Below are 18,345 nucleotides of genomic sequence, written 5' to 3'. Positions count from 1 at the left end.
GGGGCGGGGGTGGGGTGGGGGTAGGGTGGTGGCGGGGTAACCATCCCTGCCAAGGGCCCAGTGGTCAGGTGGCATTACAGCTCCCATCAGTGAGCTGGAGGACGGCTTACTGTTCAGAGGCCAACAGAATGGATACTACCCCTGCCTACCAGACAAGTAATCATTCTTCGGAGAACTTATTAAGATACTTATTATCAAGCTGACAGGCCCATAAATCTAACCCTCAGGTAATCTGGACCTATGCTATCAACTTTTATAACAAAAGCATGCTAAGGGTTTTTCCCCGCTAAATATTTCAAGATCAGAGGGCAGCACTTCTTGCTATGCGATACAGGAGACAAAATAGGCTTCTTGGAGCAGGGAAGTTCCTGCTTTATATTTTGTAGGGGCTCTCCTTGCAAAATTCAAATGAAAAGCTGGTGTTGCTTGCTCTTCCATGACAGGTTACAGCTATGTCTCCAGTTCCATACCACATTGAGAAATGGTAGAATAATTTATTTAAGGCACTCTGCAGACCTACCAGAAGCTTGGCGATGATGTCTTCCTCAGAGCTGTCTTCTTGCAGAGGGCAGATGGTATGGATGAAAGGTAGGAAGGTGTCCGTGTAGTCAAACAGGTAGAGGTACAGCAGGCCGAGTCTGGGGGAACTCTTGAGAGCATACAGCAGGAACAGGGACCTACCCGGGTTCACAGCCTGCAGTGGGTGAGGTAGGTGCAAGGCCACATTACAACCAAAGTGGCCAGTTCCCACCCATGCTCCTTCTGCAGCCTCAAGCCCTTTGCCATCAGCCTTTTTTTTGTGTGGTTTGAATAAACAAAAGAAGAGGCTAAGTAATAAATCTTGGGGCTACATTATATAAAGATCCAATCTCTCTCCAAGGCTGGGGAGGGGAAGATGGATGAGAAGCATACTCCTAGGCACTACTTGTAGAACACAACCTTGTAAAGCAATTGTGTAAAATTTATCAGTCTTAAAAACATTTAATTTTACCAGTCTATTAGTGGGCACTACTCAATAAAAATAACCTGAAATGCATAAGGCTTTATGTACAAATGTTTAGCATCACATTGTACGTAATAGAGAAAAAGTAAAATCGATGACCTAAGTAATGAAGTTACAGTAGATATTTAACTATTGAAAAATGAATATGAGACATTTTGGATAATGTTTATGATAAAATGTTAGGTGAAAAAGAGATGTGTAGTGATCCGATCTCAACAGTGTCCAGTGCCAGGAAAGCAAGGCCTCGTTCAGGGCTGAGATCCCTTTCCTAGAGGAGCATGTCGGTCACACGAGATGTCAGCAAACATTTGTGGAATGAATATATCAACAAAAGGACTATTTCAGTTATGCATAGAAAATTGTCTAGGAGAAAACAGAGCAAAATACAATGTTAAGATTGCATTTTTGAATCTTAGGTGGAATTATGGGCAATTTATTTTCATTTTCCGTACTTTTTAAATTTTGCTGCAATGCATGTGTGTTTATATTTTTCCTGAATATAAAAGTAACTGTAAAATGATTCAACTAACTTGGTGCTTCTAAGCATCAAATGAAATGGGCAAAAGATATGACTGGACACTGCACCAAAGAAAATATAAGGATGGCAAATAAGCTTGTGAAAAGATGCTCAATATTGTTAGTCCTTAGAGAAAAGCAAATTACACCAGTGAAATAATATGACGTTTGGCTGCGCTTTAATAGAACCTCAGGACGGAGGATGTGGGGAGTGGGTGGAGGGGTACAGATGAAATAAGAATGCCCATGAATTGATGCTCATTGATGCTGGGTATGAGTAAACTCTTTCCTCTATTTTTGTATACATCTAAAGTTTTCTATAGTAAAAGATTTTTTAAAAAGGTCCAACTTGTGGAATGAGTGATTCCAGGTCTGGGGCAGGAAAGGTACAGGAGTAACTTGAACACCTTGTCATGTGAGAAAGGAAAGTATCAGACTAATGAGGTCATGTCAAAAGGATTCACTAGCAAGTACATTATAACTCAATTCAAAAGTTAAATTTAAAAAATAGACTCGGAAAATGAGGAGTCTCCTTAATAAAGATGGGACAATTTGAGCATAATTACTGAAATGTATTCAAACACATCACAAATGTGAAAATCCTCAATTAATAATGATCGTAAAGAAACTGGTCACCTTTGGAGGATAATAGGGAGCCAAATCATTATTCTGAATCTGGTAAATAAAGGGAAAGAATCAAGCACTCAAGCACTTAACCTGCCTTTCTGGTATAAACTGTATTTAGGGTAATCAAAATGGTTGTTGAGGGAAATTTTTTTTCTTTTTTTTAGATGTAGTTCAGCTAACGAATGAGGAAGAAATTACAGAATTACAATATCACCATTTTGCAACCCCTGATGAACTAACGGATCCAAAAATCAGTGATCATAGTGGCTGCAACCATCAGAAGAAGACAAGTGTACATCACGAGCCTCTTCATGAAAGGAAACACCCATGAGGTAATCTTGCCAACATACCACACTGAAACCAAAGCAAGTTTCTAGATCTAACTACTAGATTACAGGATATGCAGGGGACAAAGGGACCTGCTGGGTGACACCACAGAGAATCAGCAAAATTCAAGATGTGGGTAAACTACAGGAAAAAATGATCTGGTTTCTTCAATAAATGCAGGGTAACAAAAAGAAGGAGGGAGAATTTATAGATGAAAAGAGACTTAGGATAATAAAACAAAGTAAAGTAAAATAAAAATAAAAATAAAATTAAAAAGACACTTAGGAGACATAGCAACCAAATGGGGACCCTGTTTGGATGCTAGTTAGAACAAATCAACTAAAAAAAAAAGAGATGGGGGATTTTTAAATACTGACAAGTTATTTGACAATATCAGAGAATTACTATTAATTTGGAGGATGTTCTGTCTTTTCAAACAAGTATTTACTTTTTAAAGATTCACACTGAGATATTTACTATGAAAAATTAGGTATCTCAAATTTTCAAAATAATCAGGGAGGGAGTAGATGAGCGTATTGTTGAAATAAACATGGCCCTAAGTTGCTGTCTCTGGGATGGGTAGATGGCAGATTTTTTTCCTGCTTTTGTATATGTTTGAAATTTTCCAAACTAATAGTTTTTTTAAAAAAAATCTAAGTTCTAAAAATATCTTTGTGCCCTAACTTAGGTGAGACAGATATATGTGGGAGCAGCTATTCATTCTAAAGCAGTGTCTACCGATTTTTTTCATTATCACTCCTTAAGGAGACTTTTAAAAACATTTTTTCGTAATTCCTCTCCACTCCAATGAAATATCAATACCACAAATAATGCTGTGTGTCTGTTTATATACTGTGGTCTTTTGGAGGGCCACAAATCTTTATAGTAGCTAAGACTTTTTCACCCCCCAAGAACCAATGGCCTTGTGGTGATACTGCTCCCACTGAGTTTGATATTCTAAAGGAACAAAGGTCCCAGAAAAAAAGTCTGACTGCATCCAGCCACATCATAGTACTAACCATGAGGAAGTAGATGACCAAGTTATATATTTGTAGGTCTGGAGTCAGCTGGATCAAAATATTCCAACTCTTGGCTACTTCCGATCAGATAAAGAGGAGAAGCCAACCACCCAGGGAGGTTTATGACCACAGCACTACAGCGGGGAGCTGTCTTTCTCATGTCTATTGAGAATAGTGGCATTCAGGAGGCCCTGCACTAGACACTAGGGCTGGAGAGGGACTCTTAATCGTCAAATGGCCACCCTTGAGAGGGGCTGGTAACAGATCTCAAGGAACAGGCTAAGATTCTGCTTGCTTTTATACCAGGACCAGAATCATGTTCCCTCCCATTCACTCTGGTTAATATTAAGATACTATTTCATATTATAAATAGAGGGTAATTGTTTGGATATATGACCCAAAAATGTTCCCCCAGATATTAAAACCCACCATAGGATTAATATTGGCTATGAAAAGAGTCTGACCGTATTAACAAAACTAATCATTTATATATATAAAAAAAGTAGGGATTTTTAAAATTAAAAAACAGTAAGAAAAACAACATACTTTCTACTTAGAAACTCCATGCCCATTCTTCAAATTTTTTGAGACCAGTGTTTCTTTAGTTTTAAAGTAATACAAGTATATAATAAACATATTTTTTCCCCAATGGTACAAAAATGTGTTAAGTGATATACTATTCTCCCTCCCATCCAACTCTCAATCCCCAGATGAAAACATAATTTTAAGTTTGTGTCCTCCTCAAAATTTTCTATGTATCTGCAAACATATACATACATACGTACATACAAATGTGTGTATTTTCCAATATGCTTTATCTTCAGTTAACAACACAATGTGGGCATCCTTCCTTATTAGCATCCCCAGAATCACCTCCTTTTGTAATGATTACACATATGGATGTGCCATATTTATTTCACCTGTTCCTAATAACGGGCACTCAGGTTGTTTTCCATGTGCTGCTACTACCAACGATGCTGTGGTGAACACCTTGTTCAAAGACTCAAACATTCAGTTCTCACAATAACTCTGAGGTCACTCACTGAGGAGAAATAGGCACCGCAAAGCCTGGGTACTTGCTGCTGTTCCCACAGCCAGTGTGTCCTGGAGGAGCCCCGGCAGTCAGGCTCCCAGGCCCTGCTCTTCATCACGGTGCTATGTTGCCTGTGCTCTAAATGCAGAACGAAGAGTAGGTGGGGTTTAAAGTTTTATAGTTATTGACAAATTGCTCTCCAAAGAGATGTATGATCTGCAAAACATGAGTGCCTCTTTCCTCGTATTTTAAATGTTTTCATCCTTGACAATATTATAGGTGAAAATATGCCATTTGGTTGTTTTAATTTGCACTACTTGAATTTTGAGTGGGCATTCCCGCCCCCATAAACTTACTGGTTATTTATATTTATTTATTTTACTCCATGATGTCTTTTTTAGGTATAAGTTGGAATATTCCAAATATTCTATAACAAATAAAAAATAGAGTATTCGTTTTACAGTACAGTATTTGCAAATTCCTCTCTGTGAAGGAGAACCAATAGGTGCAGTCATGTTGAGCAATTTACCAATATCTAGTCAAGTCGAAGATGTGCATTATTTAGGACCTCATAACCCTATTCAAGAAACTCTTATATGTGAGCGTGGGCACTTCCAAAAAAAAATGTCCACAGCAGCACGATTTCTAACAGCAAAAATGGAAACAACCTCAGTGTTCATCAACAAGAAAAGGCATAAACTGCCATGTCCCCGTGCAATGTGAATACTGCACACAAGAGAAAAAGAGTGGACTGGTGCCGCAGAGATAAAGGCTACTACTTGCAGAGGATAGGCTCAGTTCGTGCCTCTTATGTTAAGGTTGAAAACTTATAGAACAATGCTCCTAGTGCTTGCGGATACGTATCCGTAATTCAGATAGAAAACAGGCCTGGGAAGGATGCGCAGCCCAGCTGCAGGAGCGTGGACCTCTAGACAGGGTAAGGAGGCGGGGGCTTCAATCATGTCTGTGATGTTTTCTTAGGTAGTGGGCATGCAGATGATTGCTAGATTGTTTTCTATACTTTTTTCAATTAAAAACATAAAGAGTTCACCTTATATTCCCAGAGATTTTGGGGGGGCTTCACGCCTAGTGCTTTGACACGCTCCAGTTCCATGAGGATGGCTCTTCTGTGGCTGCCATTTTCTATGGTGTATGGCGCCCTTGCAAATTCTTCCTCTGTTAAAGTTAAAAGCAATCTGTGGTGGGGGAGGGGACAGAAGGTTTCTTTTGAGATTATATACCGGAAGCAAATTTTCCACAGTTAAGAGTTCCATCTTATAACACAAATACTTTAACCTTGAAGTAGGTTACTTCATATATGAAATAATATTAATGATAGCAAACAATTGACTACTTACTATTTGCCAGTGACTTTCTGAAAATACTTTCATAAATCATCACTGATCCATTTAACAATACTATAGGTGGCCTTATGCCCATTTTGTGGATGAGAAAACTGGCTTAGAAAAATAAAGTGACTCACCCAAGGCACACCCAGGTCTGCTCTGCTCCTAACCTTTGATCTTTCAGCTATACACTCTGACCTCTCACACATTACTCTATTTTTTTAAGTGTGTGCGTCTAGAAAAAAAATTGGAAAGAAATCCAGTAAAACATTATGACATTAAGAGTAGCTGTTTCAGGGTAGTCATTTAATAAAAATAATTGTAGGTCTCTTCTGTTCCCTTTCATCAGAAAACTATCAGAAAACACAAATCCACTTCCACAGTGACTCGTTAAAAACATCCCTGTGCACTGACAGATGGAGACCACGCAAGCATGGCTGGAGGAGTATACAATGAAGTCCCTTTGTGGGTAATTTAGTAATATTTATTAAAGTGGTAAAGAAATATTCCCTTTTACCCAGAAAAACCTATCCCCTGGAAGGAAGATAGTTATGCAAAGATATACTGTATTAACTAGGTAGAGAATTTTTTTAAACCACAATTCTGGAGTGTGTGTGAGTGGTTGTGTGTATGAGTGGCTCTGTATGTGCACATGTGCTAATTCTTGCAAAAAACAGTTTAAGTGGGAGCATTCTGTTTCCCCAAAGGAGAGTCAAATGTTGAAAGCTCAGTTCAGTGGGAAAAGCGACTGGGGTGGCAGGTGGGGCAGCCAGGCAGACTGGCAGTGAGTGGGCTCTGAGTCTGAAACAAGCGGAGAGGAGAGAACGTACTCTCAGCACTGCATGGTGTTCTAAGTAACATCTCTGCAGTCCCTCCAAGGACAGGAGGTCCTCTGGAGGGTGCAGGGGCTTGGTGACGGGCAGAAGCAGGCCTCCCCGGAGCCCAGGGATTAGTGAGTTCCTCATACCAATGAGTTCCTTCAGGCACTTGCTGCAATTTTGTATGGAACTGTGTCTAGAAGAGGAAAAAGGAAACAACCCGAATATGTATTCATGGAGATCAATTAAATGGACTTTACCATGTATACATACATAAGTATATAAAACAGATCTGCTGTGTACAACCGTATTTTCAGTTTAAATAAATAATGTACATTTCTATGTGTATGTCTGTATAAACATTGAAAAAAATCTGAAAAGGTGTCCAGCAAGATGATAACACTGGTTTCTCTGAAGAGTAGTATTACCAGGGTATTTCACTTTTACTATCCTTTAGTTCTATAGTACTTTTTAAATAAATAATAAATGTTACTTTTATAATCAGGAAGCAATAAATTAAAATGTCACTGACATAAAATGGTATGGTTTCTTTGGAAAATAGTTTGACAGTTCTTTGGAAAGTTAAACATAGAGTTACTACATGACCCAGCAATTCCACTGCAATGGATTACTGAAAATATATGTCCACACAAAAACTTGGTATACAAATGATCATAGCAGCATTGCTCATAAGAGCCCCCAAATGGAATTAACCCAAACGTCCATCAACTGAATAATGGATAAATAAAATGTGGTGTAGCCACAGAATGAAATATTATTCAGCCATTAAAATGAATGAAGCACTGATACATGCTACAACTTGAATGAACCTTGAAAACATGATGCTAAATGAAAAAGCCAGACACACAAGCTCACACATATTGTATGATTCCATTTATATGAAATACTCTGAATAGGCAAATTCATAGAGACAGAAAGTAGAATGGTGGTGCCCGAGGCTGAGGGAGGAGAAAAAATGAGGACTGACTGCTAAAGAGTAAGAGCTTTCTTTTCGGGGATGATAAAATGTTCTAAAACTAGATTGTGATGACACTGCACATATCTGAGAGTATAATAAAAACCAGTGACTGCACACTTTCAAAGGGTGAATTTTCTGGCATGTGGATTATCTCAATAAAACTGTTTAAAAAATGTCTGTGATGTATCAAAGATTTTGCTCCTCACCTTCCATTTACTCTTTCAGATAAAAACCTGTCTCTGTAGAGAGAGGCCCAAGGGCCCAGCTGCTCCAGCCAGAGGACAACTTCTTCCGCTGTCCATTTGGCCACAGCTTTGTGGACCAGGAGGTCATGTTCAGATTCTCTGCTGCTCCAGTGATACACGAGCAGGACCACCTGGGGAAAAGTGACAGGGACCTTAAAGACACAGAAAGGTCCGAGATGCCAGTTTCTAAATATGTGAATGTGGGCAGGGAAGGGAAGAGGCTGAGCTTGAAGGGAATGGAGCCAAGTCTGTACACAGAAGCAGGGCAACGCCACTCCCAGAGAACTGGAGAGCAGGCTCTTGTCTGCTGACTGCGGGGCCCTGAGGGAACAGAGACAGGAGCAAGACTCACTGCCGGACACCTAGGAGCACTGCGCCCTTGACCCCAGCAACCTGGCCAACAGATCTCATGTCTCTTTTCTATTGGAAAATTTTTAACATTTAGATTTCTGTAGCGTGGAACTTAAAAAGGAAACAGTCTCTACATTGGAAGTTAGTAAAGTGCTGTGCTTAAGACTCTGCCATCAAGGCAGACATGGTCCCGAATTCCAGTTCTAACACCTTTTTGCACATGTTTCCTTAACTCTAAAATGGAAATAACAATGGTGCCTATTGCACAGCTTATGAAGAAGATAAAATGGGATAAAGCTAACTAACATTTACAGGGCTCTGAATATTATGTTCTCTACTTGAGTAACATCCCCAAAGAATCATACAACCCAGCAGATTTCAGTGTGTGCAGTGAATTACCACATGCAGTTATGTCGTTTAGGTGTGTTTCAACAAAATTGACTTCAGTGGAAACCATGAGAGTATGAGGGATAGAGAAAGAGCAATAAACTTACTGCCACACCAGTTAAAGCTGTGAGTACTCCAGAAAAGAATCCCCCTCCTCTCTGCTGATTCACTCGGCCTGTGTTGGGAGCTACAGGAATCTGATCATTTCCATATTTCTGAAAGGCTGCAAGACTCTGGACTATGTCATTATTCTGTTGAATGTCTTCAAATCGCATTCTAATGGCATCAGGAAATAATTTTTCAATGGCATCCCTATAGAGAACAGAAAAAAATCACAAGAGAGTTGTTTAACTGAATTCACTTACAATGTTTAAAGGACCGAATAAAACTAATAGTCAACATTTAATAATATACAAGTACTACAGAAGGATGGCCCTGCTGGTAACAGCAAAAAGTGAGAAACAACCTACATGTCCCCTGTTAGGTTAACAGCTAAATAAAACATGTTATATTCATACAATTAAATACCACGTAGTTTTAAACATGAATTTACTATCACTGTCTATCAAAGTGGAGAAATTTAAGACATACATATTGTTGAATGAAAATAGTAAACTTTAGAACCATACAGATAGAACACCACTCATGCGAGAACATGTTTGCATTTCCTACTAGGACCTATGTGTATAAAAATATATTTTTTAAACCTGAAAAAAAAATCACAACTGAAAAAAAAGTCATAACTGATGTTACCATGGGGAAAAGGAAGGATTCTAAGATGGGTGAGGGGCCAAAGGGGTCTGTAGCTTTATCAGTAACATTCCACTATTTTAAAAAGAATGTAAACAAATGAATATATATATGTATTGCTTACATTACTAAAAATTCATAAAAAGGAAAAAGTTCAGTAGTAAGAGAAAGACCAACCATCAGGTCATACTGAAGGGTTCTTTTCATTTTCAGTTACACACAGAGAACCCTCCTTCAATTTAAGATTATGATAACAGTAAGAAACACTTCAGTTTCTTCAATTAAAACAAGACTGACAGGTAAGAGCAAAGCATTTGTGATTACATCTCCTGTGGAAAAGAGAATGTTGGGTTAATGTTTCATGTAACTTTCTGATACCCTGTTGATATCAAGAGAACAGAAGATCAGGAATTTAGCCTCAAAAACCTCACAATAAGCAACATTCCCAAAGAGTTTTGAACATTACAAATATTATGAATGGAATAATCTGCTATCTGAAAAGTCTTGCCATTTCTTGTGTGATGCTATGCATAAGAACCTACCTCTATTAATGTGATAACTGCAACAGAGTTTAGTCAAAGGTTATGAAAATCAGCATTAAATCAGCTATCGAGAATTGTACAGTTGTATCATTTTCTCTATTAGACCTAGAGTGTTCTCAGTGGATACAAATCAGTAAAAAGTTTATTCTATGGCAAAGGATTAAAAGCAATGGTCTGATAACCAGAATTTCTTTCATTCATTTATAATAAACAATAAACAAATCACAGTCACCTATGAGGAAGGGAGTCTGGATTTTCAGGTCCTTGAGCTCCCTGATTCACATTCCAGCAGATCTAGCCTCCGGCCTTTCAAACATGGCTGCACCATTAAGAGGGACCACACTGAACAAGTTGTATGTGCTACCAAGACAGACTGAACATTACCTGAGGAGAATATTAACTTTGGGGAAACCTTCCCATTTTTCTCTGCATTCCGGACACTCTGTTTTCTTTGAAGAAGCCCACCACAAAGCTAGGCAGTGCCGGCAGAAGCTGTGCCCACAGTTCAAGGTGGTGGGGTTAATCAGGATGTCGTAACAGCAATGGCAAGAAAATTCGCTAACAGAAATCTGAGGGCTGATGCTCTTGAGAGGGTCATCTTTCTTAAGGGTCATTGTGTTTGGATCATTTTGTTGAGACTCCTCCATCTCTTAGCAAATTCTAGGATCCACGGGCATAGAAAATTTCGGACTTAGAATACTGCTGTAAAGCATCATTAAACCTAGAAAAAAGAGATAGCAACAGAAATAAGGCAAATAGCTTAGTAGGTATTTGAGATTACAGCCATTCTATTAAAGCTGATTTTTAAATGTAACAAATATGATTTCTAAAAATTCACATTCCAAAAACCAGATAAATATTACTAAATTTCTTTCTAGCCTATTTGTCATATTTTGAAAATTAGGTAAAGCAAAATAGTATAGTGGAAAGTTCAATAGACTTGGGATGCAGTGTGGAGAATTCTAGATCTTTTTCATGAACTTCTTCTGAAAATGTAATTTTTCTAGCTTCAGTTTCTTCAATTAAATTTCTAAAATCCTTTTGATGTATGTGATTTTCAATATACCAGCTTCCTGTAAAATGTTTGGAGTTGACAGTAACATACGTATTTCAAGTAAATAACACATTTTATCCAAACAAATCTGATTTCCCATAAGGTATTTTACAAAAATTTGATTTTAGGGGTTGTCACAGGAGCAGTTCTAGGACATGACCGAAGCCTTGTTTTCTAGGTGCCCTGTGCCAGTCAACCTCCCTCGGCTCAGTGTTCCCCTCTCTCCCATATTAACTCAAACATGCTTCTCATGTCCTCTGGATGTGGCCAATTTGGTGCCGCAGAAACATGCTACTGTCACTAATATGCAAATGGCAAAGGGCTGTTCTCTTCTTATTCTCATCTGGGCCTTAGGGACTTCTTCACTGCGAGGCAGTATGATGGAAAATACCATGGAGTTCGAATCTCCACTCCCCAACTCACTAGTTCTGTGACTGTTCATAAGTTACTTGAGCTCTCTGGGCCTTGTTTCCTCACTGTGAAATGGTGATAACAGCATAAAACACTTCCAGGCTGCTTGTGAGGATTAGAGACAGTGAAAGTAAAGTGGTAAGGATGGTGTGTGGTGTAAAACAGGGGCTAAGAAATGACTATTCATACTATTCCCAGGATCAGAGTAAAGGCACTGGTGGGTAAGAGTTTCTCAGACTTGCTATTGTGAAGGGAAAAAGAGTAAATCACTCTCTATCACCCACGCTGGTAACACAGTGAACAGCTAACAGTTTACGCTTTGTAGGCACAGTGGTTAAGAACACCGGTCTCAGGGCTGGGCTGCCTGGGTTCTTCCCCACCCCAGCCCTTTGCCAGCTGTGGGGTCCAGACCTCTTTTGAGTCTCAGCTTTCTCAGGTATGAATGGGGGTGGTAATAATATTTCCCTCAATTGCGAGGGTTTTGTTTAAGAGTCCAAGAATTTTTATGATCAGTTGAAGAGCAGAAGAGTCCATATTAACCCCCAAATATGGGTCACTCTTCATATTTGTATCACTGACTCAATCTATTTTTTAAATAATAGATTATAGATTATTGAGTTATTTCCATTAAAGAATTCAGTTAACATTCAATATTATATTCAAAGTTATACCAATATTTGCTTCAGGTGTCCATTGGGAGATTTTTAGAATGGAATAAAAGGATGCAAGCAAAGTGCCTAGTACCGATCCTGGCATATGGTAAGTAAACCATAAATGGTAACAATTACCTGGTTTCCAAAAGTACTGATAAGAGAATTTTATCACCTTTTATAGGGTGAAAAATTTTACACAGCACATGTTAACACTCTATTTTAAACAAGCAAATCTATAAACAAAGACTAGAAGAAAATACAATAAAGTATTAGTAGTGGCTGTGTTGTTAGGAGAAGGTCATGATTGTTCTGGTTGTGGTTTTCTGTATTTACCAAGTTGTTCTTAAGGAAGATGTATGATATTATAATTGTAAAATACATATATAAAATTGTAAAAAATATATCATATTCCTTTTGGCCTAACATCAATGGAAGATTTTTCCACTCAGAATATACACAACTAAATTTTATAGTCAGTATAAAAGTGGAATAGAGATTCCTCATCCAGTACTAATTAAAGATAGATATAAATTTAAAAGATTAAACATAAAATAAGTTAAAAATTTTAATATGTATTTAAAAGTTATTCACAATAACAGATCATAATAAAGAAGGGAACCACCTTCTGCAGGCCCATTAAAAACTTCTTTTTGGAAGAAGGACTCTAAATAAATGTTCTTAATGACAAATTCTAAATTATTTTTTATAATCATATTTGTTCATTCTATGTTTAAGAACATTTAAAAAATTTCTAAGTGCTTTCCTTTGAGCAATCTCTTCAAATTGCTTAAGGAATTGGGAGATGTTATATAGGTTTTTGGAGAAAGGAATCATTCTGATAAAGAAATTCCTTTATTTGGCTAATAGTGATTAAAGAACTACCATGTGGAGAGTATTATCCAAGGAAGTAATAATTGAACAATTAGTATTTATTGAACATCCCCTATGAGCCTAGACACTGGGCAGGCCCTTTAGATATGTTCATCACCACATCTTGATTGAGTCAGAGGAGTGAGGGCTGTGTAAGGGGTCAGAAAAGATGGGTCTAACTTAGGTGCTGCTCTCAGTGTTTTCATGCCCCGTTAATGACAAATGGGCTGATGGGAGCACATAAAGGTTTCAGAGGCAATGAGATCAGCAAATCTGTGCTTGAAGTTGATAAATCTCATCCAAAAGGAGGGCGTAGGCTGGGAGAAGTTATAAGTGAGTGTTACACCCTCTGGGACTAAGGTGGCAAAAACGAAAATGGCAAAGAAATGAAAGGTGACAAAGAAAACGATCAAGCAATCCAAGATATGTTTTAAAAAATAATTCATGGGCTTTGGTGACTAGAGAAAAAGATCAGAGATGCTGGCTAGGTTTCAGAATTAGGGAAGGAGAACAATACATCTGATAGAAATGGGTCACTGTAAACAAATGGAGCCAATCTCGAAAGGTTAGTTGAATTTTAGGAAAGTTGAATTTGAGGTGATGACAAGACTTCCAAGTATAACTATCCAGTGAGCAGCTAGAGATGCAAAGCTGTAGATGGGAGTTAAAAATGAAGCCAAGTCTATGGATTTCCGAGTCATTTGTAGAGAAACAATAATGTACATCCAAGTTAACTTCTCACAAATTAGCTTTTTAAAATGAGAACATACCTCCCCCCCGCCACACCCCCCTCACAAAGAACAACAGAACAATAAAACTAGAATGCACCACTAGTTCCTGGCTTACTGGATCTGAAAGCTTATTTTTCATGAGAGAAGACAAACCACACACTAACATCAAAAGTGTATTTTATAAGTCGTATTTTGAAAGGCTGAGATGGCCACTAACTCTGTTTTATAATTGTCTTTAACAAACCAGAAACTGCATGGACTTTGATTACATCTTAGGAATTTTGCTAGTTTTATTTTGCTCTAAATTCAAAATGTGAAAGCGAACAGAGAAAGAATACACATCTTAAATTTAGTTGATCTTTTCTGCTATTTGTCTGTATGTATTTGGGTTATTTCCATTAAAGAACTCAGTGCTTTTAGAAGATGAAACTGCCTCTTCAGTGATAAAATCTAGCTCAGACACTTAAGTTTCAAGCTGTGGTGTTCTGACTTGGGTAAGCACACCTTTCTGCACTGGCAATGATTAAAGGCCTCTTTGAGGATAAGGCCCAGTGTTCCTGAGGATATTTACAGCTGTTCTCTACAAACTTGGCACACTCATCAGCATGTGGGGCTGTGAGAAGATTCGCTGGCTCTTTCTGAGCTCCTTCACAAGTAAGCAGGCATTAGAATACTGCTGAAGCCTCCTGGTCTTTCCTCCTTGTCTCAAAAGCCTCAGGGAAGGCTGGGGGAACTTGGTCAAAATTGGGGCAAGGAGAGTCACTCCATTCTCACCACCAGTGCCCTGTTCACATGGATATACTGTGGTTTATGTTTGTGTACTCTGAGAAAGGAAATGCCTACTAAGAAGGGCTCCTGGTAGCTAACTGGGCTCAAATTTTAAAAATATAGCCTAGCAGCCACTTCTATACAGGAGCCTCTCATGCAAACCGCTTCAGGTAGAAGCCTGCGCTAAGCTGCCTGCCTCCTGCACTGAACTACCTTTTTGCATATGTGTCTGCCACCCGAGCCAGCCTTTATCAAGTGGGATCCTATTTCAACCAATAGGACTGAGACGTTCCCCATCCTATTGGAGCTGTGCAGCTATAATCCTATCAGCATCTTCACCGACCAATCAGTGGCTCCATTGACCAATCAGGACAGTGCCTTTTGGACCAACCAAACTGTGAGGATATGGAGTCCTCATTTGTATGAGGATGAACCAATCGAGGACCAGGGGACAGAGACCTCTATGTAAGTCAGCCACCCTCCAGCTCAGAGAATGCACTTTCTCTTTCCACCAAAGACTGTTTCCCTGGCTGGAGCTGAAACACTGAAAAGGTCTCACCAGAGCATAATGGAGCAGAGCGGTGCAGCATGGTGGACTGAACCAGACCAGAGCAGAACTGTCTAGCGGGCAGCAGTGCTGTTCCACAGCTACGCTGCTTCGTAACTGAGCTGTAACACTACCAAGCTTTTCCACAGTCATGCTGTTCTCACAGCAGTGCTGTATCACAATGGAGCTATTCGCACTGAATAAAACTTCCTTCTTCACCACCAAATTGGGGGTTCCTGATTGTGTTGAATTGGCTTCAATGACCATCGGTTGACATGTTTAATAATCCATGAAATTACAAATGTTAATTATCTAGTTCAAAACCAATGCGAAGAATGCCTGAATTTGGAAGTCTACAAAACTGCAGAGACAAGTTTAAAACAACAGGCTGAACACCACAGAATTGAAGAGTACAGCAAAACCTCTGGGAACTGTGTGAGTTCTGAAAAAAAGTTAGGTCTTCAATTGATGTCCGTAGAGGTGCTTCAGGAGGTCTATGCATATTATGAAATTATATGCTAAACTTGAGTTTGTGCATATGAGTGTGTAATATTAGCATTTTCCTGAAGGAAATCTCCAGTTTTTATTAGACTCTCAAAGGGAATCAAGACCCAAATAAGGTTAAGAACTGTTTTTCTACTGGGATAAAGGCTTTCTTGATGTACTACACCCCTCTGCTTCCTAGAGTGCTTCAAGGGATGCAGGTGAGCCTCCCCAGAGTGATGCAGCGTTATCCTTGTAAACACCCATCCCCCGTGTCCAGGGACAATCTCAACACCGGCAGCCACCACTGCGCTGTGGCAGTATCCGGCCTGCAAGCAGGCTTTCTTTCACATGGCCTTTCTCTTCCTCTGCCCCCTCTTCTTTCTTTTCTCTTTCTTTCTTCTTTCTTTTCCTTCTTTTTTCTTTTGAATTTGGTGCCAGTATTCTTAAAAATCACGTTTCACATAAAAACCTAGTTTCCTGGCTTCTACCGAAAAAACTCAGAAGATCTGGCAACAGTGAGCTGTCATCATTTCACGTGACAAGAGTCAGCTTAAGCTGAGTAACTCAGTAGCTACCTTCTTCAGGGCAAGATGGGCTTTAGTATGCTACAGTCCTCACCCACCTGGTTTCCTCATTTCTGTTATTTGCCTGGCCCCTGGGGTTATTTGAGTTTTCTTGCCCTGTCCCATAAGATAATGCCTTCAGAGTCTATTGATGAGTGATGTTTTTAGGTTAACTGGCCTTAGGCTTTTTGAGTTGCGTCAGTTTACAGTTTCCTGTTTCTTGATTTGCTGTCAGGTTGTTACTTACCATTGTTGAGAAAGTAACTGCCTATGAGGTGTTGTACAACTTTTTAAATTACTGCTTCTATTCTGCTTTAGACTCAGATGCCAGAGATAGAACCCTGTTCAGCAGATTCTGTGTGTGAAAGGCTCTGGGTGAACCTGAAGCAGGGATTGAATCTAAAAATTCTAAGTTGGCTTTATTGTCATCATATGCCCAGAGACCTAGGTCCAAATGAATACTGTGAGAGTCTGTGGGCTTGTCTATGAATCAAATATTTCGTACAAGGCCTTTAAGACACTTATTTTAATTTTTTGTAGGTATTATTTACTTCCTGATTCTGAGAGACAGTATAATGTTCCTCGGTTTTAAAATCAGAAGACAGGTTCCAAGTTCCAGCTCCACTCTTTATGAGCCATGAGATCATGGAGAAATTACTCATTCCCTCCAAGTCTCACATTAGTATATGCAAGGAATGAGGTAACTACTACCCATCTCACAGGGCTATCATGAGCATTAAGAGGATACATGTAGTAGGCACTGGCAATAGGAAGTGTTCAGTAAATGTTCCTTCTTCCATATCATGTCCCAGATGGGTGACACTTCCCAATCCATACAAGTGAGGAATCCCTAAAGTTCTTGTTCTCATGCCCATGCCATGTAATCAACAACCTGTTCCAACATCTCACCAATGTAACTTTTAATACACCAGAGAGAGATTACTTTCTGAGGAATACACCATCTCTAAAATTTAAGTGTCAAGAAATGGCATAAAATCTTAGAAAGCATTAATATATGAAATATGACATGAATACACATATATGAATAACCTGTATAGTTGGCACAACTGATAGGAAATAATTACCGTCTCCAAGGACTTGGGCAATTCTAAGATATCTATCACCACAACCTCTTTGTTTTTCCAATAAAATACGTGACATATATAGTTATCTGAAAAAATCTATGAAGAAAAGATGAGGGCCAGACACAATCTCCCAATAATTAATTCTGTGTAACTAAAGGACCTGGAATTAACCTGTCTACTTCTCCCTTGCAATCAAAGTTGTTTGTCTCACTTGGTTAAGTACTTACCTATGGATTTAACCAGAGAGCTACTACCTGGGAGGAGGTGGTGGCACTGCTGGTACCTGTTTGATCCTTTAGTCACCCAACTAACATTTAAGAAAGTCAGTTAATACAATAATTTTTACTGAGTTTATCAAAGAAGAATGCATGAATTCTGACTTTAGGTTAAGAATTTTTATATCTTAGCTTATTAAGATCTCATTATGTAATGATCGTTAACTCTTTAGAAATCATAATCTTCAAACTGCTTTGTTCAGTGGTATATAATTATGGTTCTACCTCTTCATTCAAAAAGACATTTATTGTGACTGGTATATAGCTAATGTTTTTGGAATAAGCCTTTGAAGGGCTAATTCATTGGGATTCCAGCCTGAAAAATATCTCAACCATTTCTTAGCAAAGATGTTTACAAAGAATAAAAAGGTTTTTTGGCTTTATATGGACCTCTACTTAGGCTATTTCTTCTCCTTACAAAAGAGAATAACAATTGCTAATATTTACTGAGCTCGTATAATGTGAAAAGCACAATTCTATGGGAGAATTACTACTATCAGTGTGTTTTACAGATGAGAAAATGGAGGCCTACTTAATATAGGACAGAGCCAGGTTCTAATTCCTGGTCTAACTTAAAGCCTGTTCTCATAACATTGCATCATCCCAGTAGCGTAATCAAGAACAGTTATTAGTTCAATGGCTGATTTGCTCCTTTATCATCTAGGCCACATCATAGAACAGCTACCACAAAGCTGAGCAATCCGAATGAGAGAGGACAAACTAGAATCTGACGACAGTGTATTTCGGAACATGAACACCAGTGTTAATAGGGTGAGTATGCTGTTCCATGAGATAAATAAGCAGAAACATTCACAATAGAAATGGGGGTGAGGGTGGTTGGAAGCACCCACATTTCTGGCACCCAAGTCCACCTCTGGGGACACCACTATTAATACCAGAGGAGCATTTCCAGGCTCTTACCATATAAATCTTGCTTTCCCACTTGCAAAGACAGATTT

The 18,345-nt window shown here is 38.8% G+C and overlaps 1 protein-coding gene across 1 annotated transcript in view; it reads right to left on the bottom strand.

The window, feature by feature from the left end:
- The window catches only part of BFAR (bifunctional apoptosis regulator), a 24,589-nt gene that overhangs the window by 3,778 nt on the left and 2,466 nt on the right, over positions 1-18,345 (bottom strand). Inside the window, exons 2-6 of the mRNA XM_006910898.3 lie at positions 10,328-10,664; positions 8,759-8,963; positions 7,875-8,044; positions 5,577-5,721; positions 521-694 (exon numbers count right to left, since the gene is read on the bottom strand). Coding sequence (XP_006910960.1) covers positions 521-694; positions 5,577-5,721; positions 7,875-8,044; positions 8,759-8,963; positions 10,328-10,590 — 957 coding nt within the window. The 5' untranslated portion in view covers positions 10,591-10,664. The remainder of the gene's footprint in view (positions 1-520; positions 695-5,576; positions 5,722-7,874; positions 8,045-8,758; positions 8,964-10,327; positions 10,665-18,345) is intronic.

Source organism: Pteropus alecto, unplaced genomic scaffold (assembly GCF_000325575.1).
Source record: "Pteropus alecto unplaced genomic scaffold, ASM32557v1 scaffold34, whole genome shotgun sequence".
Lineage (NCBI taxonomy): Eukaryota > Metazoa > Chordata > Mammalia > Chiroptera > Pteropodidae > Pteropus > Pteropus alecto.
Note: the sequence above shows the minus strand (reverse complement) of the source record. Positions and strands in the feature narration are given on the sequence as shown.